The following is a 23,989-nucleotide window of genomic DNA, read 5'->3' as shown; positions in this document are numbered from 1 at the left end:
GGTGGGGATCAAGTTCCGTTCTGTGAAATATCCCCATGATTCCTTGGTCTTCAGCCCAACCACAGCAAATATTGGCCGGGGCCTTTGCAATTCTATCAAGTCCAGCCCTCAGACTCGTGACAAGGACGACATGTATATCTGTGTGGCCGGATGGCCATATATGCACATCATGGCCGCATCGGTACGGCACCATTTTCTGCCCCACCCAAATATTGTCTACGAGGTGCAGTTGTGCTCCGACCAGGATCATGATCGGCACGGTGGGGATCTAATGGTCGTTTTTACCTACCAATAGTGGCTTGATCGTGTAACCCCAAAGAGGACATCGAGCACGGAGAAAGGCCATTCTAGTACAGGTTCAAGGCGTGGTTTCGTACATTTGGAGATGCGCACTGTTGGCAAAGGGCTGGGTGCCCGTCTTACAAAATGTGGCCTTTCTGTAGATATTGTCCAGGTGGTCTTCTCGAGGCTCAATCGACGACCCTTTGAAGGCGATCCAACTTGACCTCTCGCGTCAGAGCGCATCGGATTTGCAAAACAACTCGCCCATCTGTTATGATATGGGTCAGAAGGCCTCTAAGCCTGACCCCAATGTGAGGCTCCAGGTAATTGGCTGCGGGATGTAAGTCGCCTCGAAAACCTTCGTTCAGCGCTGCTGGGACTTCCCGGACGTTGTCTTTTTTCCTGATAAAGCTTTTGAATCCTGACCACAGAACAGGTCCCGCACTGGAACAGCATCTTTTAGCCAGGCGTTGGAAATCCTCCTCGGTGGACCGGTATACCATGGCGGAAGCCAACTGGTGGGCGCGGGAGAGGACCACATACGCGCGTGGATTCATCTGTGCAAGCATACACCCATCGAAGACGAGTCGGACAGAAATGTGGTTCTCCAAGGACTCAAGGGCTTGTTGTCAGGGTACACAGCAGTCACAGATATGCCACCCGTCCTCTTCACCGAAGAATTAGTAGAGTTGTTTCCCGACGCCAAAGTCATCTGCACGACACGGGACCCAGAGAGCTGGTGGAAGAGCATGGAACCAGTCGCGGCTAAGACGGATACTGAGGCAGAACGGAATGAGAGAGTGCTCGCTTTTCTGCTCGCGCTGTTGCCGACGATGAGATATTGGAAGGCCTTTTCGGACGCGCTGAGATACGGCCGGTTTGGAGAGCTGTTCTATCAGTCCGGGCACAATCACCCGCATCCCGGGCAGTATGGGGAGCACATGGAGTACGTGAAAAGGGTTGTCCCGCCTGAACGCCTATGGTTTTACGACATCAAGCAAGGATGGGGGCCATTGTGCAAGATCCTCGACTGCGACGTGCCGAACGTGCCGTTTCCGCGCGTCAACGATGCGGAAGCAACGGATCGAATCATCAGGACACAGATCCAACGAGGCATGCTTGCATGGACTGGGGCAGGCGCGGTGGTTGTGGTTGTGGGCATCGGTTTGTGGCGGACGCTGTGGACGCGATAGGAGGTTCATGTGGATCTTCTGTCCATAGCTATATAGTCGAGGGCGAACCAAGTTGGTGATGGGCGATCCCTCGTAGCTTCTCTTCACCTTGGCGCGTCGTTCATACCTGTGATGGAATCAAAAGCAGAATAAGACGAAGGCCGTTTAAAAGTGGTAGATCGACTCGTAAATTCGCGGCCTCGTCTGCGGAACGCGATCCCTGTTCCCCGTCCGCGGAACCCCAAAACTCGTAGATCCTCCATCTACCCACGAGTACAATCTTCTTTGTCTTCCACAGCAAACCTCGAACGTGCACCCTGCACACTGAATACCTAGCAGTAGGCAGGTGACGGCGAACCATTCACTTGATCAACCAGCTTCGCAGGGCCCGCAAGCGAAAATGCCTCCCTCCACGCCGCAGCCTCAAGATGATTCCCACCAACAACTGCTTGATCAGATGGACATCTATTACACCCCCAAGCCCTTCCGCAACTCCCACTGGAAACCCAGCACGCGACGGAACAAAAACACAAAACAAATTATCTCCGAATCGCAACGAAAGGAGGCATCTGTGCTCGCAACCCAGAACAACTCCGGCGCATCAACCCCTCTGCCCGCCACGGGCGCAAACTCCGATGGCACATCCACGCCTGCCTACCCCCCTTCTTCCGCGGCGGCCTCAAAACCCCTCAACATGGCCCAGGCGACGCAGAGCTTGAGTACGTTGGTCTTGGAAAGGAATTTACAGAGGGAGAGAGCGTCAAATAATGCATTTCTAGGGGCTAGTGGGATGGGAGGGCCAGCTGTCACCTACACCAACATTGAGAGCGCCCCGAGTTTACATCCTGCAAATCACAAGCACTACTGTGACATAACCGGCTTGCCGTCCAAATATACAGATCCCAAAACAAAATTGAGATACTACGACCAGGAGATCTTTGCAGTGGTGAGGAGTTTGCCACAGGGCGCTCCAGATCAATATCTGGCGGCAAGAGGAGCCAATGTCGTTCTCAAGTGAATTTGGTTTACGGCGACGACCAAGGGAATGGCATTTGGCAAATCTATCAAGGCTGGCCCAGTCTCTATGAAGAGACCAAATCATCAATATCTTCTGTCAGGCCATCCAAGTCAAGCACATCCTACCCACCGCGTACCTCTCGACACACGGTTCAAGGAAGCGCTCCGGCTTAATTGCGGACTGTGTATATTGATCATTCTTCGCCATGTTGACACGACACCGAAACCTCATAGACGAAGCAGGATCAGTTACAGCAATATTGGGAGAGCTGTGGTCATGGCGGGATCTGTAGAAGTTGGAAATCATGCGTTCGGCCGAGAGCTACTGCTCGTTCAGGCCTGACCAATTCGCGTCGGAGGACGCGTGTTGAGACGCTAGAATCTTGGATGTACTCAAACTATGGCATGGGAGAAAGGGTTATATGGGATAGAAAGATCCATGAGAAGGACGGGGGAATGAAGCATGTTCCTCCCGAAGTAAACAGGCGGTAGTGATGACATGACACTGGCACGATACAAAGGTCAGACACTTTCAGGTACGCCATCGAGACATTCTTAGGCCCAAATGAATGCCTGATGTAGCGACGACGACGAGGAGAAATTGAGGCCCTTCAGCGTGGGATAAAATAAGAGAAGAAATTCCTGCATCGTTTGGACTTAGTTGTCATCTCCAAATCTCTCTCCACTTCGACCCTGGCCGACCGGCCAACGGCGACCCAGATTGCGGAGTTCGTGATATTTCGAGGCTCTCGCCGCATTGACTGTTTGCTGTCGACGAAATCAGTTTCCGTTTGACTTGTGCCTAGTTCTTGTCAATACCGCAAAGCTGGAGATGTTTCAGGTACGTCCGCCAACCGTGGGGCTAGAACCCGTCAGTCTGATCGCACACACAGCGCCTCAAGGGCGTCATAGACAGCCATATTGCGGAAGAGCAAGCGCGACAACGTCAGGCTGCTAACAGCGCTCAAGCGGCGAGGACTCCGCCGAAACGGCGTCCACAAGCTCAGAATGGAAGCCGCCAGAGGGCTGGCTCTAGGCTAAGAGAACAGCAGTCAGATGCCTCGACCGACAGAGGCCCTGATCCCTCCGAGTTCGAACCGGAATTCGCGATCGGAGACGATGAAAGCGCGGTCCCAAGCAGGGCAGCCACTCCTAGGCCCGAAGGCACGGGGAAAGAGAAGGAACAAGTCAAGGAGAAAGACATACCAGCCTCCGAAGATGCATTGGACACACAAAGTCTCGCGGAGTTCGCTGACAACAAAGTGTCAGATGCCAATGGCACTGCCACTACCTCCTTACGTCCTCAAGACCTCCCTACTGACGTCCGGGTGAAACTGCGCAGGCTGGATCGGATGGAATCGAAGTATACAGAACTATTGAAAGCCTACAGAACGGCCCATGCACGGATACAAGCCGTCGAGTCCTTCGAAGCGTCACTGCGCGAGAACACCCCCTTGACGAGCATCAACGACCCTGGCGCTTTAGTCGAGTATTTGAATCAAATAAATCTCAAGAGTGACATGGTCGTCGATGAGTTGAAACGAGTCACATCTGACAGGGACGACTACAAGAAGAAGTTCCAGGCTGCGGAGGAAGAAACGGCCGGGCTGCGAGAGGAAATTACAACCCTGAAGAGCAAGGTCGAGACTTTGTCTCAACAGAAGGCGTCTGAGCCCGAGAAGAACTTTTCGATCGGTAGTCCGCACATCACGACAGCTGCTGACAGCTCCTCCTTAAAGGAAGCCGCGGACTCGGAACAGACGGCCAAGTCTCCTACAAGCACCACTTCCCGAATTGCGAGCTTCTCTTTATTCTCTCCACGACACAAAGCAATGTCTCCGCCCAAGGAAACATCAGAGGAGTTCTTTTCATTCGAATCCGAACAGTCGAAGATGGAGATTGAGTTACATGAGAGTCAAGCAGAGGTGGAAGACCTGAAAAAACAGCTCACTAGCCTACAAGGAGATCTCAAGGTCGCTCGCGAGTCGACCGAAAGCATGGTGGAGAGCCTAGAAACGGCGACTCGGGAGCTACACAATCTTCGTGAGGCAAAGGACAAATTTGATGAGACTAAGAATGAGCTGCAGAGCCGTATCTCCGAGCTGGAGACCACTGCTGCCTCAAACACGACGCGGAGTGACGGGCTTCAGAAGGAGATCGACGACCTGAAGGCGCAAAAGCTTGAGGCAGTCTCCCAATCGCAATCGCTAGAGAGCCAGATCAGAGAGCTTGAGGCGACAAATGCCAAACTTGAAGAACAAATCGTCTGCAGAACTAAGGATGCGGAGTTGCTCAATGAAAAATTATCACAAAAAGACTCTATTGTGAAGGATCTTGAAGATACTCTGGCCATGTACAAATCTGCGGAGAGGCAAGAAGCAGCAAAGAGCCAAGATGAGAAATCGAGCGAAAAGAAGCTTGCGACGATGCAAGGTATCATGGGTACTCTGCGAAGTCAACTGGACAAAGCTGAGACAACGGTTGCTGAGTTGAAAGCCGAGATCGAAGCTACAAGAGAGGAGTATCTGCACCGACCCTCCACCAAAATTTTCGGTTTCCTCGATGACGGGAACAAAGCCAAGCTTGACACCTTACAGACGCGCGACGATGTTGTGCAGTACCTGTCTGAAAACTTCGGCTTGCAAAGGGCCTCCTCAAACAAGGCCGTTGCAGAGACAGCGACGGCTTCTCCAGCACCGTCGGAAGCAGGCACAGGCGCGTCCAAGAAGAAGAACAAGAAAAAGAAGAAGGGCAAAGGCCAGCCGCAGGCCAGTACAGATGATGCAGCAGAAACTGTGACCCCAGTTAAGGTGTCTGAAAACTTGGCTGAAGTGGATGATGTCGAGGCTGGCGTAAATGACAAACATTCTGGAGCCGATGTTTCCAAGCTGGAACAAGATATCTCGGAGCTCAAGGCAGAAGTAGCATCCAAGGAAGATGCCATTCAGAGGCTTTCCAAACAATTGAAGGACCAGGAAGAGCTACAAGAAGAGATTGAGACATTGCGAGACGACCTCCTACATCAAGGTGAAGAACACGTCGAGGCTCGTGATGCATTGAAGGATGCCCAGACACAGAAGAATAATCTTCAAGATGCTGTGGACAAACTTGAAAAGGAGTTACTGGAAGCTCGAGCAGCCGTCGCAGGTGGCGCTGACCGGGAGAAGGCACACATGGAAATACTTCAGCAATACGACGATCTCAAACTTCGATGTTCCAACCTGGAGAACGATCTTTCTGCCTCTGAGCAACTCGCCGCCGGCCGATTCAAGGACATCACTGATCTCAAGGAGCTGCTCGCTAAATCGCAACCTGAGCTGAGAAATCTCCGCAACGAGGTCGCAGAACTCAAAACTGCAAAGGAAGACCTCAGGAACAAGACTGGCGAGTTTAACAGGCTCGAAGCCCGACACGAAGACATCAAAGCCGAGCTCAAGGGACTTAGCAAGCGACTGGGCGACAAAGACAATGAGATCAAAGAACTACAACAGAAGATTGAGCAAGAGATTAGTGCAAGAACCAGGATAGAAAAGGATCTTGACAGAGCGCAGTCTGATCTCCAAACGGCGGAAAGCCGACATGAAAAGGCTACCGCCCAGTCAGACCAACTCACCAAAGACCTTCACAAAGCAAAAGAAGAATCGACGACACTCAGAGCGAAATTGTCCGACCTTGAGGAGCAAGTATCGCTCCAGGCTCGTCAAATTTCCGAATTGAAAGACGAAATTTCCCTTAAAACAGCCCTCCACAGCTCGTCACAAGCCCTCGTCCAGTCTCTCCGTGACCAGACTCATGAACTCAATATGCAAGCCCGCGAAGCCACAACACGCGCCGAGAGCCTGGAAGAGGAGCTCAACGAAACACAGAGAATGCTCTCAGAACGTACGCGCGAGGGGCAAACCATGCGCATGCTGCTGGATCAATCCTCGGCGGGCACGGAATCCCGGATCCGAGAGATGAAGGAACGCATGGACGCGGCCATTGAGGAGAGAGATAGGGTGGAAGATGAGGCGAGTGTCAATCAGCGACGCATGATGCGCGAGGTCGAAGAGGCGAGGAGTAAAGCCCGCGACGCACAACGATCACTCAAAGTCTTGGAAGATGAAAAGGAAGAGCTAGAGACCAGGCTGAAAGAGTGGAAGAGGAGGAGAGCAGAGCTGGAGCAAAGTGCAACAAGGGCGGCAAGCGAGGTCGAAGAGGTGAAAGCCGCCATGACATCGTTGAGGGAGGCATTGGACGACAGCGAACGGCAGGTGAGGGAACTTGATGCGCAGAAGGCCGAATTGCGGAGGATAGGTGACGAAGCCAAAGAGAGGGTCGAGAAACTGACAAAAGCGAACAAGAATCTGACGGAGGAATTGAAGGCGGCTCAAACCAATTCAAGGATACCGGGCAGACCTAACCTGGGTCGAGTAGATTCAAATGCGCCGAGTTCTAGGACGTCTATCGATTCCACCAATGCGAGGTCTCCGGCGCCGAAAGAACGAGTTCTTTCCACGACGACCAGTCGCAGCGAGACTCCTAATACCATGGCAGGAGCACCGGCCGGCCTGAGTCAAGGAACCGTTGACTATGTCTACCTGAAGAACGTTCTGTTGCAGTTTCTCGAGCAGAAGGACAAAGGGCACCAGAGGCAGTTGATCCCAGTGCTGAGCATGTTGTTACATTTTGATCGGTATGTTTACTGGTGGCATTTTCCCACTCTCTTTATTTTTCTTGCTCTGTGGAGGTTCTGGAGCTGACAGTTTCTACAGCAAAGACGAACAGAAATGGATGGCGGCGATCTCGACACGGTGACGACTTGAGTTCTTGGATCTCTACGACCACGGGCATTCGAAGACACGAAGGCTATGTAATAACGGAAAACAATCTCGAGTTCTATGGGTTCCTGGGGAAGGAGCGTGCAATGTCCAAATCGATTTTCCGGACCATTGTTCACCATACAGGCGGAGTTTCGGGCGTCGATGGCGGTTGAAAGAGAGGGGTCTAGTATCCCGTTGTATACAAGTAATGTGAAGACAATGGAACATTCTCAACAAGCGGCTTTTACGGACGGAATCTCTTGGATTACTCCGAGAGTCTTGGAAAGGGAAGGCCAGAGTCAAAGATATGGGATTGTCAACACTTGGCTGTGGGTGGCACTGGCTAGGCTCAGGTGAATCCGTGTATTGCTGGCCAGAGAATGATCTTGCTACGAGGCTTTTCTCCAGAGTCAGGGAGATTAGTTCTTCCCACTTCTTCTCGACCTTGGCCTCATTTACTCTCTTCCACACCAACTCACTCTCCGTTTGGATACATGTCCCGCCCCCTCTCTCACACTGCCCCATTATCCCATCAAAGATATGATGACCACACAGAACCTCCATGAAAATAAAATCCCCTACCCGACTGAAACCCAGACCACCTTGGCTTCCCCCCCCCTCAAAAGGCTCATGGTCCCAGCACGCAGCCTCGGCGCAGGTGATACCCCTCGTGGAGTTTTCCGCACTCGCCCCGTCGGCTCCAGGAGCGCGAGTACGTGTCATCGGCCTTCCTGCTCGAGCTCGAGATTATTCGTGGAGGGGGAGGAACCGAGCTATTTTGGGGTGGCGTCACCGTTTCAAGGCCAGGCCCGGCGTCGAAAGCGTCGGGGAGGATGACGCCGGCCTCCATGTGGTTCCCATGCCAATGTTGACGGGTCGTCCGGGCGAGGCTCCGCTTGGTGCTGCTGCTGAGCTGCGTCTGGAGGATGTTGGCCGGGAGTTGGTGTAGGTTCCGTGATTGCACAGAGCCCCAGGGGGTCTTGACGCGGTACTGGCTGGCCGGGGGACCGACAGTGTTGTGGAGGGAGAAGTCTTCAGCTCTCATGGCCGGCGATGCGTCTGGTCCGGGATCTTTCCTTCCACCCCTCCCCTCGCCTTCGCCCTCGCCTCCCGAATCCGCACCCGCCGCAGCAGCAGTGAGGTTGATGCCGTCCAAATTTCGTCCAGACCACCGAGTGTCCCAGAAGGTCAGCAGGGCCCACAGTTTGATCAGCGAGTGGCAGTACGCAAACACGTAGTAGCCGGGAAGATAGACCAGATCGGCCGGGTGCCGAAGAAAATAGGGCAGCAGCTTCGGCAGCTTCGAGACCAGGATCCACAGGACCAGCGCCTTCACGGTGGTCGCGGTGTACAAGTCCGTCCGGGTCAGCGTCCACACCAGCGCGGCGTCGTAGAACAGCGCGAAGTTGACCATCAGGCTGATCTGGAGCGAGTAGACGGCCCACGGCTGGGCCTGGTACACCGCGCGGTCCGTGACCAGCGAGCACGTGTTGCTCCGGAACGTGGTGCGCGCCCAGCGAAGACACTGCTGCAGGAACTTGGGGTACTCGCCGACGTCGCAGAGGATCATGGCCTCGGGCGTGTTTTGGAACTTGATCTTGAAGCCGCGCCGGACCAGCGCCCGGGTCAGGAAGTTGTCGTCGTCGGCGTTCAACGGGCCGCAGAGACCCCACAGGAATCGCTCGTCCAGGTACCCGGCCAGCAGCGCCGGGTCTTGGAGGATACACGTGCGGTAGAGACAGGTCCGGCCGCTAATGACGGCGACGCCGCCGTCGACCGCGTTGGAGCTCGTGTGCTCAAAGTTGTGTCGCTCCAGGTACAAGGCGCCCATCACGTTCCAGAAGCCCGCCCACGGGCCCTTGTCCGCATGGCGGATCACGCGCTTGTTGGTGCCCACGCCGCCGACCCGTTCGTCGGCCTCGAACGGCGCGACTGCTGCCCGCAGGATGTTTGCGGAGGGCCAAATCACATGGTCGTCGCATAGAACCGTGATCGACGTGCTGACTGCCGGCAGGGCAGCTGTGATTTGATGGCGTTTGTGTGCCTGGACGCTCGACGAGACTCGGAAGCAGATGCTGGGAAAGCGACTTATGCATGGGGATATGGTCGACAATACCTGTTTCTCTTGCTCCTTGCCCACGGCCACGATGTGGATGGCTGCAGGGGAAGCCCTCACGACTGACTCGACACATCGAGAGAAGGCTGGGTCCTCCGGATCGCAAGTGGGAATGACTACTGTGCAGTCTCTTTCCGTCAGCGATGGAAACCGTGCAGTGGGAGTGGGGCGATAGAGGAAGAAACTTACCAGGTGGACGACAAACCTCAGGTACCGAAACACGAGCAAGAACAGAAAGAGGGAGTTCTTGTGCAGTAAAACGGCCCAGAGGTACGTCCAAAAAGATTGAGCAGCCATGCTGTATTTCCGTTTGAGGGATGATTGAGATGGGAATTTTGCGAAACCAGCATGAACACGCAGGTGATAGAGTATGTTCGTTGGAGAGAACAACACGCCCCGAGCTTGGAAGACGTGCATTTGTAGCTTTTTGCAGGGTCAAAGCAGCGAGGCAGTTGAGGCTGTTCGTGGAGAAGATCGCACCGGGCACAGAAACCGCATCGAAGCTCATTCATTGTTTCTGCTGCTTTCAAAAGGGGAAAATGCTGGACCAATTGGCAATGTCTCAGCTGGAGATAAAGACTCGACAAATAACAATGCCTCCAAAGCGTGTCAAAGCGATGCGGTCCTTCGATGTGTTTCAGTTCAAGCAAAAGGAACAAAGAAACGGGTTGCATTTGCCCTGGGTTGGACGAGCATGGAAACTGCCGCCCAGTGCACATGCAATCCAACGGCCAAATCTCCTAAAAGAAAGCCGCTGATGCGAGCGACCGGAAACCACGAACTGACATTTCGTTCCGGACAGGTGCAATTGTGGAGCGTGGCAGAAATGCGTCGAACATGTTCAATGTAAGAAACGGGGGGATTCAGATGTGAGTAGCCTGCCAAAGCAAAGCAGGTGCTGCATCAATAAAATGCGTACTGTTACCCCGTTTTTCGGGATCCTATACCTTGAGATATGTGAGCCAAACCATTCGGTAACCCTCCTTCCCCTGCGCCACGCTATGCAACAAGGTCGTTCCTTGACTGTGAGGTGGTCGAGTCCATTGGATCTTCATTCAAAGGTCATACTGATCTCGCCACGATTATGTCCAAACTCATCGTCGTCATCAGCCCAGGCGTTGCGTTCCAAGTCCAGCCTCGGCGCCGGCGGAGCAACTGAATCATCATAGGCTGTCGATGGCCGGCCCCAGCTTGGTACGGAGGGGTCTGTTGCATGTGGTTTGAGTTCCGGTCGGACGGGTTCCATAGGTGCTTTGTAACTTTCCGGTCTAGGAGATGCAGACGGCGTAGCGGTGAGAACTGGTAATGTGCTAGCCAGCTCTCTCGGCTCTGAATAGGTGTAGGATGACCGCCTGTCCGGGTCCGGAGATGGCTGAGGAGATCTTTGAGGACTGACACGAGGAGACCGTTGGGGGCTTGCTATAGAGGCGGGCTTCAAAGATGATGACCTTGCAGGCCGAACGGGGGTAGGCTGCTGTAGAGGTGCGAAAGAAACATCAACCTCGTCAGGACGTGGCGGGAGATTCAGCCTTGCAAGTTCCTCGGGCTTCATCCCAGGCGGAAGGCGTAAATATTCAACGTGCTTTTCCCCATCCTTGACTGACATGATTTGCATTGGAGGGAGGGTGCTGTCCAACTCTCTGACTTCGATCATTTCGCCCGCCAATTCTCTCCGAATTGCATCAACGTCAAACAGGACGTTGGCATCGCCGTTACCACCGGGCTCTAGAGTGTTACTGGCGTTTCGCTTGTGGTTGGGGTCGTTCGAGTTATATCTCTCCCAACCCTTCTTCTCAGCCAGTTTGCCTCGTTTGAAAATGCCGAAACGTTTCTTGTCCGGTTTCTCTTCGGCTTTCTTCCTGGCCTCGTCGATTTCCAGGATTAGTTCTCGCTGTCGTTGCGCGTGATTTTCAGGGTCCGGATCTTCGATCTCAGTGAACTCGTCGCTTTCGACTTCCCACCCAACTTCTCGCAACAGCCGTGGCATAGCGGCACGATAAGCCATGTGGCCCTTAACCCATGTGCTAACGTTAATATTCTCCACGCCTGGAATGCCTTCCACCGGCGCAAGCCCAGCAACTCGCATGATGCCACCGGACGTCATCCGAAACAAATATCCGAGAATCCAGTCGTTGGAGGCATATCCATTCAAAAACCTTCCGGAAACGACTGAACGAGCCCGTAAGTAGTCATCCTTGCTGACAACCACAGGCGAGCCGAACATGTAAACATTCTGGACCAAGCCGTATGCTCCACGATTCGACAGCTCTTTCAAGCACGAAAAGATGACCCTTGAGCCTAGGGAGAAGCCTAGCAGAGTGATTGGTCTTTGCCCCAGGTGCCTGTCAATCAACGAGTCGGCCAAGATAAGACCTGCAGCTGTAGCTCGGTCGAGGGACACACTCCACGGATTGTCAATAAGATAAGCCAACTTGGAAAGCACAATTGGCAGCTGTATTGATGCCATCAGAGTGATTAGTATCGTACTTCCAAGAACTTGCTGAACAGTCTGGGTCAAAGCTTCCGTGGCAAGGATGTTGATAGTGTCACCCATTGATTGAAGCATCTCTGGCTCCCAAAGCAAGGAGTAAATGTCGCCCATGATAGGATCAACGGTGCTGTACGGCAAGCGGACATCATCCACCTTGCCAGTCATCCAGCCAGATATCGTCAAGATAAGGTTCAGCCTTTTATTGTTGTGCAGCGGTCGATATTCAAACGTCTTCACACTGCCAGTCCGACGATCTGCAGCTCGAACAGCAATCGTCCCACCAGCTGCTGTGGCAGCGGAAGTGATCAGAGCTGCTCCACCCACCCCTCCCAGAAACCCTGCTGTACCGGTGACACCAATGGTCGTGAAACCAGCTGCCAGACCCGCGCCAATGAAGGGTGCAAGTAATCCTGCTGACAGACCAATCACAAGACCCCCGCCAACAGTCGCGAGGCCCATGACCATGTATTTCTTCTTAAGGGCGCGTTTACGCCGTTTCTCCATGTGTTCGGATTCGTTCCAATTCTCCTTGGCTTCTTCTTCTTGCATTTCTAGGGCGTCAATGACCCTCTTCTCGAATCGACATATCTGAGTCCAGCTAATCTCCATTGTCGAGCCAACTCGTTCAAGTAGTCGTCTCGATCGAGCGTCGTATTGACCATCAGATATCAGGACCAGGAATAAGTCACACAAGACAGTCCACCGCAAATCGAGCTCAATCTCCTTGGTATGAGGCATGTCTTCCGGTCCATGGACTTCAGGGACTTCTTCGCTCTCCTTGACCTCTTTCAAAGGGACATCATCCACTTTCGAGGAGTGTACAGAAGTTGTTGAATCTCGGTTTCGTGAGACGTCTGGCTTCGAAGTCTCGGTCGCAGCCTCGTCCGCCAGTGGATTCCTCACTTTCGCATTCAGCATGAGGGGACTAACGAGGTCAGACGGCTGCACCCCATGCTCAGCGAGTTGTTCAATCATTATCTGTTCGGCCTGGTTGATGTCCATGTGAGCATAGAGCCGAACCATCATCTTCTGTCCCCACATATCCATATTCTCTAGAGATCTCATCAATTCTTTCCGCACACCCTTTGTTTTCTCCAGGTCACCCAACGCTGAAAACATTTTGTGGATTGTCAAACGGACCACTCCGACGTAGGCTATTCGCTGGCCTTCCGTGAGGAGATCTTTGGTCGCTTGCAGCTGACTGAGAGCATCCCGCTGCTCATCATCCTGGTCATCCTTGTTTTCCATGTCTTCCATCTTCTGGCCGTTCCGAAACAGATAGTTTGTATCTTCGTCTAGGCTTGTAGCTGATTGTGCATCTTCGTCGAGCTGCACTCTCGTATAACCCTTCCCAGCGCCTCCAATGCCGGCATAGGGATTTGCATCGTCTTCGGTTTCCCTGTGACCTTTCGCCACCAGACGTCCATTATCGTCAAAGATATCAAATTCGTCAATGGCCGGCATCGGCTGCCATTCCTCCTCCTCTTCTTCCTCGTCCGATTTGTTCGCGGTCGCAATTTGTCTTTGGTGAGACCATTCAGAGGCCGTGGCGGGACTGGATCGTTGATTACGCTTTGGTATAACTGTGCCAGAAATTCGAGATGCTGTCGGAGAGGTTGCGCTATCATTTGTTTGCTCATCCTGTTTCGTATCCGGCTTCAATGCTGTGTCTAGAGGTGGAATTTTATCTGCTGCCTTCGCCTCGAGACTTGGTACTTCGCCAATGACTGGATCCTTCTCGTTTTCCTTCATCCCCGGGTTGCTCAATCCTCTGTCTGATTTTGAGGGTGCGTCATCCGGAGACGATTGTTTGTTGCTTTTGTCAACCAATTCTGGATGCTTCTCTGCCTTCTGCTCTGCCGTCTGCTGTAGCTCGCAAGGAGTCTCTTTGGCGTCCCCCTCACTTGCCCCTTCTTTATCCGTAGACGCTTCGGCATCATGAAACGTCTCGTGGTCATCGTCACTGTCGTCCAACTCTGTTGGTCGGGTTGCCCTCACCGGTCGTTTGGGTAGTCCGAAGTCATCGAGCTCGGGTTCAACAGAGGCTGTCGAAGGAGGTGTCTTCTGGTTCGAGGATTGTTCCACAGATGAATTTTCAAGGGTATTTTCCTCCTTGTTATCTTCTCCGCTGGTCATAATGCCACATTTGCGGGATGGTAAGCCTGAGACATGTGTCTCGAAGCCACCTATCGGAGAGGCACTCGATTGGGACTGCTTTCGGCGGGAGGGACAAAGAACGTGTAAATTGCTAGTTAAGACAAGTCACGTTTGGATAAGAACTACTGAATCGAATATACAAAGAGTTGCCAATGTGCCAGAAGGTCAAACAGTCTAGAGCAGCTGTAGGTACCTCGCTGAGTGCGGTGTACGGAGTAAACGTCAAGCCGTTGCGCGGAGAGCGCAGTGTGGAGTCCAACGTCTCACCACAGCCACATCGTACTATTATGTGTCACGTGAGCGAGAAGAGGTACCCTTTCGCCATCACTCGCGGCTACTACACCCTCGATGAGATACATCGTCCAAGGCTACAGTAGTCCGACTGAGCGGGGATATATACTAAGATTTTCTGACTTATCTCGACCCAGAAATGCGTGCGAAGACCGGCTGAGGCTCGCAATCCAGAAAGCATACCACATCAACCATAGTCCCTCACGTAGTATTTCTCGTAGGCGGTATTGAACCAGTGCGAGGGTCCTTCCGGAGAGATGTCATCTGAGCAAATACTCGACTCTAGTGAGATGCGGATTTCCTCGTAGAAAGTAAGGTTGGAGTGGAATAGAGTCCCAGAATCACCCCGCCACTTGCATTGGCTCCAGAGGCAGTTGCCTGAGAGATAGAGTGGTTTGGCGAAGTAGGGAGCCATCATTTGCCCAGTGAGCATCCTCGACGGCGACGCCGATGAATAAACAAGTCTCCGTAAACGTTGATCGGATAAAGGATCTTGATAATATATGTTGCAGTTAAGCAGAGTGAGCTGGAATATGGTGCAAAGAGTTGAGAGAAATATCCTCCTGTCCATGCGAATGCGTGTAATATCAGAGGAACCAATTTTTGGAGTCTCAAAAGACGAACGCCGTGGCATGCCCCTTCAAAATCGCCAACCATAGCCGAAAAGGGCCAGTATCCAAGTTGATTTATTTCGATTTCGTGAATTGTTCCAGGGCCGAGTAGTCGCCCTCGTCGAACTTTGCCCACACACCTTCGATCCTGGCCCGCCGCTCGAGGGCAGTCTCTCGGTTTTTCCTGCTCTTTTTCGTCCGTTCCCCTGACAAACATTTGTTCACCTCTCGCTTAATGTCGTTGCAGCCACCTATGGCCTTGTAGAGGAAGCCGCGGGCGTGGCACTCGTCCAAGGCGTTCATGATCTCTTCGCACCCTGTGAACGGTCAGAATTACTTTCACGGGTTGGCTACATCGGAGTCGCAGCATGCATGGTCCGATGGAAGAAAGTCTAGCAATGGGGACGGCTGTGAGAGAAATCGCCCCAGCTCAATGAAGGATCATGCGACTCAGTCCAGCTTCAATATCACGTACCGATATTATCTTTTGTGTGTAGATGTGAATGCATTTTGGTAGAGACTCGTCTCCAATATTGATCATGCGGTTCAAGCCACGCCCACATCTGCCTTGCGACGACAAGAGTGAGTCTGATCAAATTGCTGCTAGAGGAGCCAAATGCCAAAGAGATCAGATGAGGGTACGAGGCTATTAGTTTCTCGCCAAGCTGCAGAAAGTAGCCTTGCAGATCCATCCCAGCCCAGCCCAGCCTTGCAGGAAGAAACTAACTTCACCGCCCAAAAGTTCGCGGATTCTGCCGCTCTTTTCCTGCATGCGGCCCAAAAATATTGGAGGACACAATCTACGAACCGGTGCATGTCGGTTTAGACCCTGCCAACAGCTGCAGAATGTCGATGACTCTGGCTACCACATGGGTGAGAAGGGGGGTTGCCGCTCAGTTTCCCACCAAATACCAAGTCGACGAAGCAGAACTGAGCCGCATCTCGAAACTAGCACGCCTCCAACTGGAAGATGCGCAGCAGGATCTTCTAGACGCACAAAACTCCAAGGCGGGAGGTTTATCAGATGATGACGACTCAGATGCCGGAGTACCCACAGGAGAAGCCGCAGACACAGCGAAACAGCCTGCGACAAATACTGATGACCTAAAAGAATACAACCTTGACGACTATGACAAAGACCCCGTGGACGAAGAAGGCCAGAAATTCGCCATGTTTGGCAATGTTGGCTCATTAGCTTATCATGCACCTCATGAGGAGGATCCATATATTGTGTTACCTCAAGGAGAAGAAGAGTCCGAAGACGAAAGAGAAGAGCTGCAGATACTGCCTTCGGACAACTTAATACTGGCGGCGAAAGTGGAAGACGAGGTTGCGCAGCTAGAAGTCTTCGTGTATGAAGATGAAGCTGACAACCTCTATGTTCACCATGACATCATGCTCCCTGCTGTTCCTTTGTGTGTTGAATGGATCAATGTCCCTGTCGGTAAAGACGCCGAGTCGAGGTCAGACGGGAACTTTGTGGCAATTGGAACTATGAATCCAGAGATCGAGATTTGGGACTTGGATGTTGTCGATAGTATGTATCCCAACGCCATACTTGGTCAAGAGCCACAAGAGCACCCAGACGAGCCAGAGCAGGACGGAGAGAGCTCAAAAGGCAAGAAGAAATCGAAAAAGAAGAAAAAGAAGGCAAAGGCGAACGATGAATACCACGCCGATGCGGTTCTAGCTTTGGCTGCAAACCGACATCATCGAAATCTCCTTGCTTCAGCGTCGGCAGACAAGACCGTGAAGCTGTGGGACTTAAAGACCGGCAAGTGCGCAAAATCATACACCATGCACAGCGGCAAAGTTTGCGCCTTGGATTGGCATCCGACCGAGTCAACCGTCCTCTTGAGTGGAAGCTACGATCGCACCGTCATTGCTACGGATATGCGGGCCCCTGACGCAGCGGCACCGAAATGGGTCGTCGAGGCAGATGTTGAGAAAGTGAGATGGGACATCCATGATCCTAATTTCTTCTTTGTGACCACGGAGGCTGGCACTGTCCATTACTTCGATGCCCGGACCGTCCCCGTGTCTCACGACAAGCCGAGCAAGCCTGTATGGACACTACAGGCCCACGACGGGCCCGTAAGCGCATTCGATATCAGTCCCTCGGTGCCGGGCCTTCTGGTTACTGGCTCGGAGGACAGGAGGGTCAAGATATGGAACATCGAGCACAACAAACCCGCTATGGTCATTTCGAGAAATCTTGAGGTCGGGCGGATATTCTCGACGCAGTTTGCCCCAGATCCGGAGGTTGCCTTCAGGCTATCAGTGGCGGGAAGTAAGGGGCGGCTGCAGGTATGGGACATCAGCACCAATCCGAGCGTGAGAAAAGTGTTCGCTGGCAGAGTCCAGTTGCCAGAGACGGATGGTAAAGAGAGATTAGTTGGCGCCAGTCTGAGTGACCACGAGAGCGAAGATGACGAGGGAGAGGAGGTTGGAGAGGAGGCCCAAGATGGTTGGGAGTCCATGGATGAAGATTGAATAAGGGAATGGTCTAAGGATCAATGAGTTCTTAGTATGACTGTATGAAATAGGATGAGCGTTGTCAAATGCGAGAATGGCATGCCCCTTGTGAATGATAGAGCATCAGGCCCCAAGTTGTTGCCCAAGGCGTAGGTACCTATACTCGTGTAACCGAAGTACCTACCTAGGTGGTAGGCAGCGTCTCGGGCGCCTGTGCCCAGTTAGGCGCCAGGTGCCTCTCCAGGCGGCGACGGGCGCCTCCACAGGCTGCAACCCAAAGACCCTGCCCGCCCATTCAGGCCAAGTCTCACCTCCAAACTCCTCCAAACTCATCCCCAACTTCACCTACAACCACCACGACCAAGTCACGACAACACATTCCTCATCCTCACTCCACCAAATCATCGTCGAACGACATTTCCTTCGATAGAAATTGTCGCATCATCTACCCGATCACTATGGCAGGCGGAGATGGCAGCCAGGACTCTAACAGTACACCTGAGCCGGTAGAGAAGGGCTTCGCCACGCTCACCCAGTTGCAGTAAGTCCAAAAAAGTGCCAGATCTGATGAAGTTGTCCACCTCCGGATGTGGAACTTATACTGAAATACATTTTACAGAATTGGCGTGAAGGCCTTCGTTGAAAAGGTGAGTTTTTTCGTCGACTTTCGCTGGATGTCCACGTGACTTTGGTATCTTGGGGAGACCGAACATGTCACTGACTGTGGGCAGAATGGAGAACCTAGAAAGGCAGAGATCTTGTCTATCAAACAGAGAAATGGTGCTCTGACTTTCTAGTATGTTTGACCCGAGTCTGAAACAAACATTAGGGCCCAATACTAACCTAACGACAGCGTACACTATGTCGAGTTCAACAAGCGTCTGGATGGTAGGCATCGCCGAGGGCACAACTTCCCAAAAGAAACCTTCTAACAGATCACAGAATGGGTCACGGCCGAGCGCATCGACCTCTCCCAGGAGGTTGAGTGGCCTGTTCCTGAGAAGCCCGAAAAGAAGAAGACCACCGTGACCACAAAAGGGCCACCGTCCAAAGCCGCCATATCCAAATCCATCACCACGAAAGCTGGTCGCCAAAGGACAGATTCTCGCGCCAGTTCTGCGACACCTGACCTCCTCAGCTCCAAGGCAGGCAATGACCGAAAACGTCCCGTGCCCTCCAAAGCAGGTGGAAAGGAGAACCGCGATGAAGGACTTGCGCCCGACGGAGACGCCTCCCTCGTCATCACCAAGGAAGGTACGCCCTTACCGACGATCGGGAATGAAGACAGTACAGCAGGCGGCGTCGATGTGGAAATGCCCGACGTGACCAAGACAGAGGAGAAGGTTGCTCCCATCATGGAGCCAGAGGAGGAGATCGAGAAGCTTCGCACGGGTGGCTCCATGGTCCAGAATCATGCGCAATTGCATCTCGTGCGCAACTTGAACAAGATTCAAATGGGCAAACACATCGTCGAGCCGTGGTACTTCTCTCCCTATCCTCAGGAGTTCGGCGACGTCGACATGGTCTATATCGATGAGTTTTGTCTGTCCTACTTTTCCTCCAAGAAGGCATTCGAGAGACACCGCACGAAATGCGAATTACGCCATCCGCCGGGAAACGAGATCTACCGCGACGATTTTGTGAGTTTCTTCGAGGTCGATGGCCGGCGGCAGCGCACGTGGTGCAGAAATCTTTGTCTTCTGTCAAAACTTTTCCTCGATCATAAGACATTGTACTATGATGTCGACCCCTTCTTGTTTTACTGCATGGTCACTCGGGACGAGTATGGATGTCATCTTGTCGGATATTTCAGCAAGGAAAAAGAGTCGGCGGAAGGGTATAACGTCGCTTGCATTCTCACCTTGCCGCAATATCAGCGACAAGGGTTGGGGAGGTTGCTTATTGCTTTCTCATATGAGCTGAGCAAACGCGAGGGAAAGCTGGGGTCTCCTGAGAAGCCTCTTTCGGATCTTGGGCTGCTGGGCTACAGGCAGTATTGGAAAGAAGTGCTGATTGAGCTTCTTTCTGATCCTGCGCGGCTGCCTCCTCCGGGGTCAGCCTCCCACACGCCAACCTCGGAACAACTGCATCCACATTCATCGCTAGGCTTCTCGGGTCCCTCGTCGCAATATTCCACGAGTATTGCCGAGATAGCGAGTCAAACAGCCATGACTGAGAAGGACGTCCATGAGCAACTCGAAGTGCTGAAGCTACTACGATACCACAAGGGTGCGTGGATCATTGTTGTGCGAGATGAGCTGCTCGAGTGGCAGGAAAAGCGGCGGGAGAAAGAGAAAGTGAAAGGGAGCAGGAGGATCGATCCCAGCAGACTCAACTGGAAACCGCCCGTCTTTACCGCTAGCAGTCGGACCTGGAATTGGTAGCGGAGCCGACCTTGGGATTGTAAATTAGCATGGCGCTGGGGGTATTCTGCGGAGCGGGAGACATACAATATCGGTCATTGAGCCGGCGGCGCTTTGGATTCCTGGCTCGAGGGCACGACCTTCATGGTTTGCGTTGAACGAAGCTCTCGATGTCATCATTTCTCATGCCGTGTAGCTGAGACAGATCTCTTCTTGAAACGGTTGGAGCCATCTGTATAGATCTCGCTATACTGTCGGGTGTGATGTTCAAGAGGGTATGTTCGTGTATCGGGCCAGATCAGCATCGCCACCTGCAGGGTTGTCTTCCGATCCGTTTTCTGTCATTTCAGTGTCCCCGTTGTGGCCATTCTGGCTACGGCCGGAAGGCCCTTCATCATCGAGACCCAGTGTAAGGTTTTCTGGCAGGTTGATTTTCTTCTCGCGGGCCAGCTGTTCCGCCCATGCGCGAGCTCTTACGAGATATCTGATATTTGCTTCTCTTCTTTGATCTTGCGACTGCAGGATTGCTTCATTAACGTCCTTTGCTACCTTCCGTCTCAATGAAGGATCTACCAGCTCTGCCAGGGCGCCGAAGTCGTTTTGACTTTGTGAAGTCGCTGGGCCAGAGGATCCCGATGCAGCTGCCTGAGTCCATGATTCCTTGGGAACGATCAGAAGGGCCATAGCCCTTTCGAGGTCCGTTTTAAATTGTGCGTCCAAGGGAGCGTAGGGTGCAAGGTTGTTTTGCGCAAATTCTATAGCTTTGCCCACCAAGCTGGGATCTGAGGACGTGAAACTTTGACGGATTAATTCGACTAGTTGAAGTCGGAGAAGGGAAAAGTGAAGCCTTTTATCGTTATCCAAGAGCTATTTGGAAGAGGTCAGCATGGAGATGGACGCAATCTTGGGTGAGAGTCGTGGATTTTTGTCTAATAAATCATACTGAGGACTGAAGGTGTTTTTGCTCTCATCTCTGCCCGAAGGCTATGAGTGGTGCATGAAAACAAATCTAATCATGAAAAAAGAAAGCAGCAGGGTCGGGACAAGACTCACTTCTGGGTTGAGCTCGTTTATGAGCTCGATAGCTGCCTGCAGATCTCCGCGGTGTATCGAGTCCCGAATCTGAACCCTCTCTTGAATACAACTGAAATCGGTTTTGGGCTGGATGTTGGCTTCCGCTGCAAACTTTTCCGCTGCTGACGGGTAGCCTTCAGTGATCAGGTAGTCCATAATTAAGTTGTTGACATCACTGCAAAAAGACTTTGGTCAGCCGATATCATTCCAGCGCACATGAGTGTAATATCTCATAACTCGGCAATTTTTCAGAAAGCAAAATATTTGCAGTCTCTTCAGGTGGTTTCAGAGAGATTCCCATTTTGTCAAAAATACATCCTATGGAGCGACGGTATGATCGATAGAGGGGACATACGATTTCGATATCTGGATATTGGCGGCCTGTCGCTCGAAGGGATGGGCTGTAGCAGCAGCCTTGATGGAGGATTAGCAGTCTGGGCAGCAAGGGAGAAGCCTGATGGCTTACCATGTTGACTAGTCTTGAGAGAGCTCGGGAGGTGGGTGTGGATGATCGACAGGACAGACCGTCCTCATTCACAGTGTTCAAAGCATAATCGTTCAGGACCAGAAAGAAACAAGTGATGGTAGACAGTGTTGGTGGAACGCAAGACAGATCGGTGTCTGAAGGTCAGTCAAACATCCACGTGACTGAAGCTGCCAAGACCTTTCTATCAGTCTCCACTTTCTCATCTCACTGGGAACAAGTTGCTTGGCAGTTGGTTGTCTCTGTACGAACAGAAACCTCTACGGAGTACATGAGAAGCAAAAGACAATTGTCGTGGTCGCACCCCGATGTGTACAGTCCACTGGGTTGAATAATTCCGGCCAGAGACAATACCTTCGTTTGGAGTCATGGTCGAGCGGTCCCAATATATCAGGCGGCTGATCCAACACGAAACTACAGCAGAAGCAGCATTTATTCTACCTGATGTGCCTCTCAAGACGGCTCTGATCGATATATCCGATGGCACAAACTAGACTTGTTGGCCTCTTTGACATGGCTGGAAACACTTACTGATCAGTCTGATCGATCACTATCCGTAGCCTCCACCAGAAATCCTCACTCCGACCCAAGAGCGGAAACCTACAGGAAGGCCGTGTCAAGATCTTCGCCGGTTGTATCGAGTCTAGGGAAGGGGATCTAGCTTTCATGCAATGGCGAGGTTCAGGGTGTAGATGATTCTGATCGTCATGCACGGAGCGGACATTCTGACTTTACACTTGGGACGATTAAACTGCCAAGTTCCCGGTCCGTCGTCATCTACAAGGACAGAATACTGCCGGATGGAGGTACACAAGAAGAAAAGTTTCGGAAGTTGCCTCAATATATAAAGGGAGGCAGGGAGATGGCTCCACAAAGTCCTCACGTGATTAGTTAGAATAATTGGTCACTAGCCCAAGTCAGCCGCAGCTGAAGAGAAGGCGACGGCGAATAAGTCCAGAACACAGCCACCCCAGCCAGCCCGCTGAGCAAGGCGTATTTCATCTAGTCTCTCTAACTTCCTACACACTGTTTCCGCTGCTACTTACACTTCTTCCCAGTAACCGCCTTCGCTGTCTGATCTCTTTGACCTTCTCATAGTCGCGCGGCCCTCCCCAAGAACGAAACCACCCAGAAAGCATATAGCGGCACCATGGTCATCTTAGGCGGCCTCGAGCTGGTCGCAGCTGGGTATCTGCTCAAGGAGATGCACAACGACAGCAAAGAGGAACAAGAGAGAGATCGGGAGAAACGAAGAAGACGTCGACGCCACTCTCGTGATGACCATCACCGCCCTCATCACTATGATGACCCGAGCCCGAACCGTCCATCTCGCCCACCCCAGCAACAGCAGCTCCGTCCGCCTCAGCAGCCTGGCGGCCCGCCGCGACCATACAGCGCACCACCTCCGCAGAATCGACCGCCGATGATGCCGGTGGCAGTCGCAGCTGCGCCCATGTGGCACCCACAACCGCAACAGGGACCGCCGCCTCAACAAGGTCCCCCACAGAGTTATGGGACATGGCCGCAGGGACCCCCATCGCAACACCAGCGACCTTCTCAGCCTCAGCCTCCGTGGCAAGGCAGCCCCCCTCCTTCGAACAATGCAAACAACAACTTCGTCCCTCCACCCCTCCAGCGTCCCGCGACCATGTACCCGCCACCAGGGGTACACATCGACATGAAAACGGGCAAAGTTCAGCATGATATGTATCCGCCGGAGATGCCTCGCGACCAGAAGAAGCCCGGAGAAGCAAGAGAATACTACGAAGGCGGTCGTAAGGAATACGACCGGGTGCGCGAGAACTCGATGCCCACGCAGCAACGGCCGCAATACCAGCAACCTAATGGAGGAGACATTGGCATTCACCACAGCTACTCGCAACCTCAAATCAATGTCACGCCGGCACACAACCCTACACCACCACCGCCACAAGGGTACGCAGAACTCGATGCGGAGACTCCGGGCAGGTACCGCCCGTACGGCAATGAAAAGCCTGGCGGCAGAGGAAAGTCGAGCTCCTTCTCCAGCCGGTATAGGGATGATGATATGAATATGCGGGATCCGCCTCCTGCGTACCGCGAGTGAAGCAGGAAAGGGGATTAATGAGATCGACGGTCGATGGAGGAATTGAGAGATGATATTGCAAAATGCTTGACGAAAATGATTCCAACAACTATGACCACTTACGGAATATTGGGGAAACGTGCCTGGAAAGAACAACAGAATTTGGTTAGCAGGACGGTAATCATGGAAATGAATATGTGCCTCAATAGCTGGTCTAACGAGCGAATACAACATGTCTGTTTGACATCCTCGTGGCTCTCGATCTCGAGAATGTGACATTTGGTATCCGGCATGGTGATCTTCGCTGTTGTAAGATATTGATGTATGAGGTTTGCCGAAAGACCTGCGTGCCCATTCAACGTAGGCAACCACTTGTTTGTTCGGAATGCGATACATTGAATGGGGCGAGCTTGATTCTAAAACACTCATGAAAGTTCTCGATTTTATTTGACAAGGCCATCTTTCTGTATACACATGATCTCTTGAATCTTCGGAGGAGTTGGCAGGGGGGGCGTTTGCACGATTACTACCCATTGATTAAATGCCATTTCATGCCACGCCGAATTACACCCATTTCCACAACCTCTGT

At 52.6% G+C, this 23,989-nt stretch overlaps 10 protein-coding genes across 11 annotated transcripts; 5 read left to right on the top strand and 5 right to left on the bottom strand.

The window, feature by feature from the left end:
* The first annotated feature begins 1,683 nt into the window (after nucleotides 1-1,683).
* On the top strand, nucleotides 1,684-3,121 carry PV07_00484 (uncharacterized protein). Its single transcript, XM_016386938.1, has one exon. It carries the CDS (start codon nucleotides 1,855-1,857, stop codon nucleotides 2,470-2,472), a length of 618 nt encoding a protein of 205 aa, XP_016253866.1. The 5' UTR covers nucleotides 1,684-1,854; the 3' UTR covers nucleotides 2,473-3,121.
* Nucleotides 3,122-3,163: 42 nt separating this feature from the next.
* PV07_00483 (uncharacterized protein) lies at nucleotides 3,164-7,794 on the top strand. The gene is made up of 3 exons (XM_016386937.1): nucleotides 3,164-3,312; nucleotides 3,365-7,146; nucleotides 7,226-7,794. The coding sequence occupies exons 1-3, from the start codon at nucleotides 3,304-3,306 to the stop codon at nucleotides 7,266-7,268; spliced, it is 3,834 nt and encodes a 1,277-aa protein (XP_016253865.1). The 5' UTR covers nucleotides 3,164-3,303; the 3' UTR covers nucleotides 7,269-7,794.
* Nucleotides 7,795-7,901: 107 nt separating this feature from the next.
* PV07_00482 (uncharacterized protein) lies at nucleotides 7,902-9,686 on the bottom strand (the record flags this gene model as incomplete). The annotated part of the gene is made up of 1 exon (XM_016386936.1): nucleotides 7,902-9,686. The coding sequence occupies one exon, from the start codon at nucleotides 9,684-9,686 to the stop codon at nucleotides 7,902-7,904; it is 1,785 nt and encodes a 594-aa protein (XP_016253864.1).
* A 754-nt stretch (nucleotides 9,687-10,440) lies between these two features.
* PV07_00481 (uncharacterized protein) lies at nucleotides 10,441-14,016 on the bottom strand (the record flags this gene model as incomplete). The annotated part of the gene is made up of 1 exon (XM_016386935.1): nucleotides 10,441-14,016. The coding sequence occupies one exon, from the start codon at nucleotides 14,014-14,016 to the stop codon at nucleotides 10,441-10,443; it is 3,576 nt and encodes a 1,191-aa protein (XP_016253863.1).
* Nucleotides 14,017-14,515: 499 nt separating this feature from the next.
* PV07_00480 (uncharacterized protein) lies at nucleotides 14,516-14,962 on the bottom strand (the record flags this gene model as incomplete). Its single annotated transcript, XM_016386934.1, has 1 exon — nucleotides 14,516-14,962. The coding sequence occupies one exon, from the start codon at nucleotides 14,960-14,962 to the stop codon at nucleotides 14,516-14,518; it is 447 nt and encodes a 148-aa protein (XP_016253862.1).
* A 52-nt stretch (nucleotides 14,963-15,014) lies between these two features.
* Nucleotides 15,015-15,448, bottom strand: PV07_00479 (uncharacterized protein; the record flags this gene model as incomplete). Its single annotated transcript, XM_016386933.1, has 2 exons — nucleotides 15,015-15,256; nucleotides 15,415-15,448. The coding sequence occupies 2 exons, from the start codon at nucleotides 15,446-15,448 to the stop codon at nucleotides 15,015-15,017; spliced, it is 276 nt and encodes a 91-aa protein (XP_016253861.1).
* A 279-nt stretch (nucleotides 15,449-15,727) lies between these two features.
* PV07_00478 (uncharacterized protein) lies at nucleotides 15,728-17,556 on the top strand. Its single transcript, XM_016386932.1, has one exon. The coding sequence runs from the start codon at nucleotides 15,786-15,788 to the stop codon at nucleotides 17,430-17,432; it is 1,647 nt and encodes a 548-aa protein (XP_016253860.1). The 5' UTR covers nucleotides 15,728-15,785; the 3' UTR covers nucleotides 17,433-17,556.
* A 182-nt stretch (nucleotides 17,557-17,738) lies between these two features.
* On the top strand, nucleotides 17,739-20,118 carry PV07_00477 (uncharacterized protein). Its single transcript, XM_016386931.1, has 5 exons — nucleotides 17,739-17,955; nucleotides 18,034-18,061; nucleotides 18,146-18,210; nucleotides 18,268-18,302; nucleotides 18,357-20,118. Exons 1-5 carry the CDS (start codon nucleotides 17,873-17,875, stop codon nucleotides 19,796-19,798), a joined length of 1,653 nt encoding a protein of 550 aa, XP_016253859.1. The 5' UTR covers nucleotides 17,739-17,872; the 3' UTR covers nucleotides 19,799-20,118.
* PV07_00476 lies at nucleotides 18,066-21,436 on the bottom strand. 2 transcript variants are annotated; one of them, XM_016386929.1, is made up of 5 exons: nucleotides 21,318-21,436; nucleotides 21,207-21,265; nucleotides 20,831-21,026; nucleotides 19,865-20,644; nucleotides 18,066-19,808 (listed from the first exon to the last, which is right to left on the bottom strand). In XM_016386929.1, exons 1-4 carry the CDS (start codon nucleotides 21,318-21,320, stop codon nucleotides 20,045-20,047), a joined length of 858 nt encoding a protein of 285 aa, XP_016253857.1. In that variant the 5' UTR covers nucleotides 21,321-21,436; the 3' UTR covers nucleotides 18,066-19,808; nucleotides 19,865-20,044. The 2 variants fall into 2 exon arrangements, with proteins under 2 accessions (XP_016253857.1, XP_016253858.1); XM_016386930.1 differs by having other exon boundaries at nucleotides 20,831-21,265.
* An 859-nt stretch (nucleotides 21,437-22,295) lies between these two features.
* On the top strand, nucleotides 22,296-23,790 carry PV07_00475 (uncharacterized protein). The gene has a single exon (XM_016386928.1). The coding sequence runs from the start codon at nucleotides 22,486-22,488 to the stop codon at nucleotides 23,419-23,421; it is 936 nt and encodes a 311-aa protein (XP_016253856.1). The 5' UTR covers nucleotides 22,296-22,485; the 3' UTR covers nucleotides 23,422-23,790.
* Nucleotides 23,791-23,989: the final 199 nt, after the last annotated feature.

The sequence above is a fragment of the Cladophialophora immunda genome (genome assembly GCF_000835495.1).
Source record: "Cladophialophora immunda strain CBS 83496 unplaced genomic scaffold supercont1.1, whole genome shotgun sequence".
In the NCBI taxonomy this organism is placed as follows: domain Eukaryota; kingdom Fungi; phylum Ascomycota; class Eurotiomycetes; order Chaetothyriales; family Herpotrichiellaceae; genus Cladophialophora; species Cladophialophora immunda.
This window is presented reverse-complemented; position numbering and strand designations above follow the sequence as displayed.

Excerpts from the sequence above, each read along its gene's own strand:
- PV07_00476 (XM_016386929.1), bottom strand. Across the intron at positions 21,027-21,206 it reads AATATCCAGATATCGAAATC|TGATGTCAACAACTTAATTA; the intron begins GTATGTCCCCTC and ends GTCTTTTTGCAG. Across the intron at positions 20,645-20,830 it reads TAAACGAGCTCAACCCAGAA|CTCTTGGATAACGATAAAAG; the intron begins GTGAGTCTTGTC and ends TCTTCCAAATAG.
- PV07_00475 (XM_016386928.1), top strand. The coding sequence starts at position 22,486 with ATGGTCATCTTAGGCGGCCTCGAGCTGGTCGCAGCTGGGTATCTGCTC.
- PV07_00477 (XM_016386931.1), top strand. The coding sequence starts at position 17,873 with ATGGCAGGCGGAGATGGCAGCCAGGACTCTAACAGTACACCTGAGCCG. Across the intron at positions 17,956-18,033 it reads GCCACGCTCACCCAGTTGCA|AATTGGCGTGAAGGCCTTCG; the intron begins GTAAGTCCAAAA and ends TACATTTTACAG. Across the intron at positions 18,211-18,267 it reads AATGGTGCTCTGACTTTCTA|CGTACACTATGTCGAGTTCA; the intron begins GTATGTTTGACC and ends ACCTAACGACAG.
- PV07_00483 (XM_016386937.1), top strand. Across the intron at positions 7,147-7,225 it reads ATGTTGTTACATTTTGATCG|CAAAGACGAACAGAAATGGA; the intron begins GTATGTTTACTG and ends CAGTTTCTACAG.
- PV07_00484 (XM_016386938.1), top strand. The coding sequence starts at position 1,855 with ATGCCTCCCTCCACGCCGCAGCCTCAAGATGATTCCCACCAACAACTG.
- PV07_00478 (XM_016386932.1), top strand. The coding sequence starts at position 15,786 with ATGTCGATGACTCTGGCTACCACATGGGTGAGAAGGGGGGTTGCCGCT.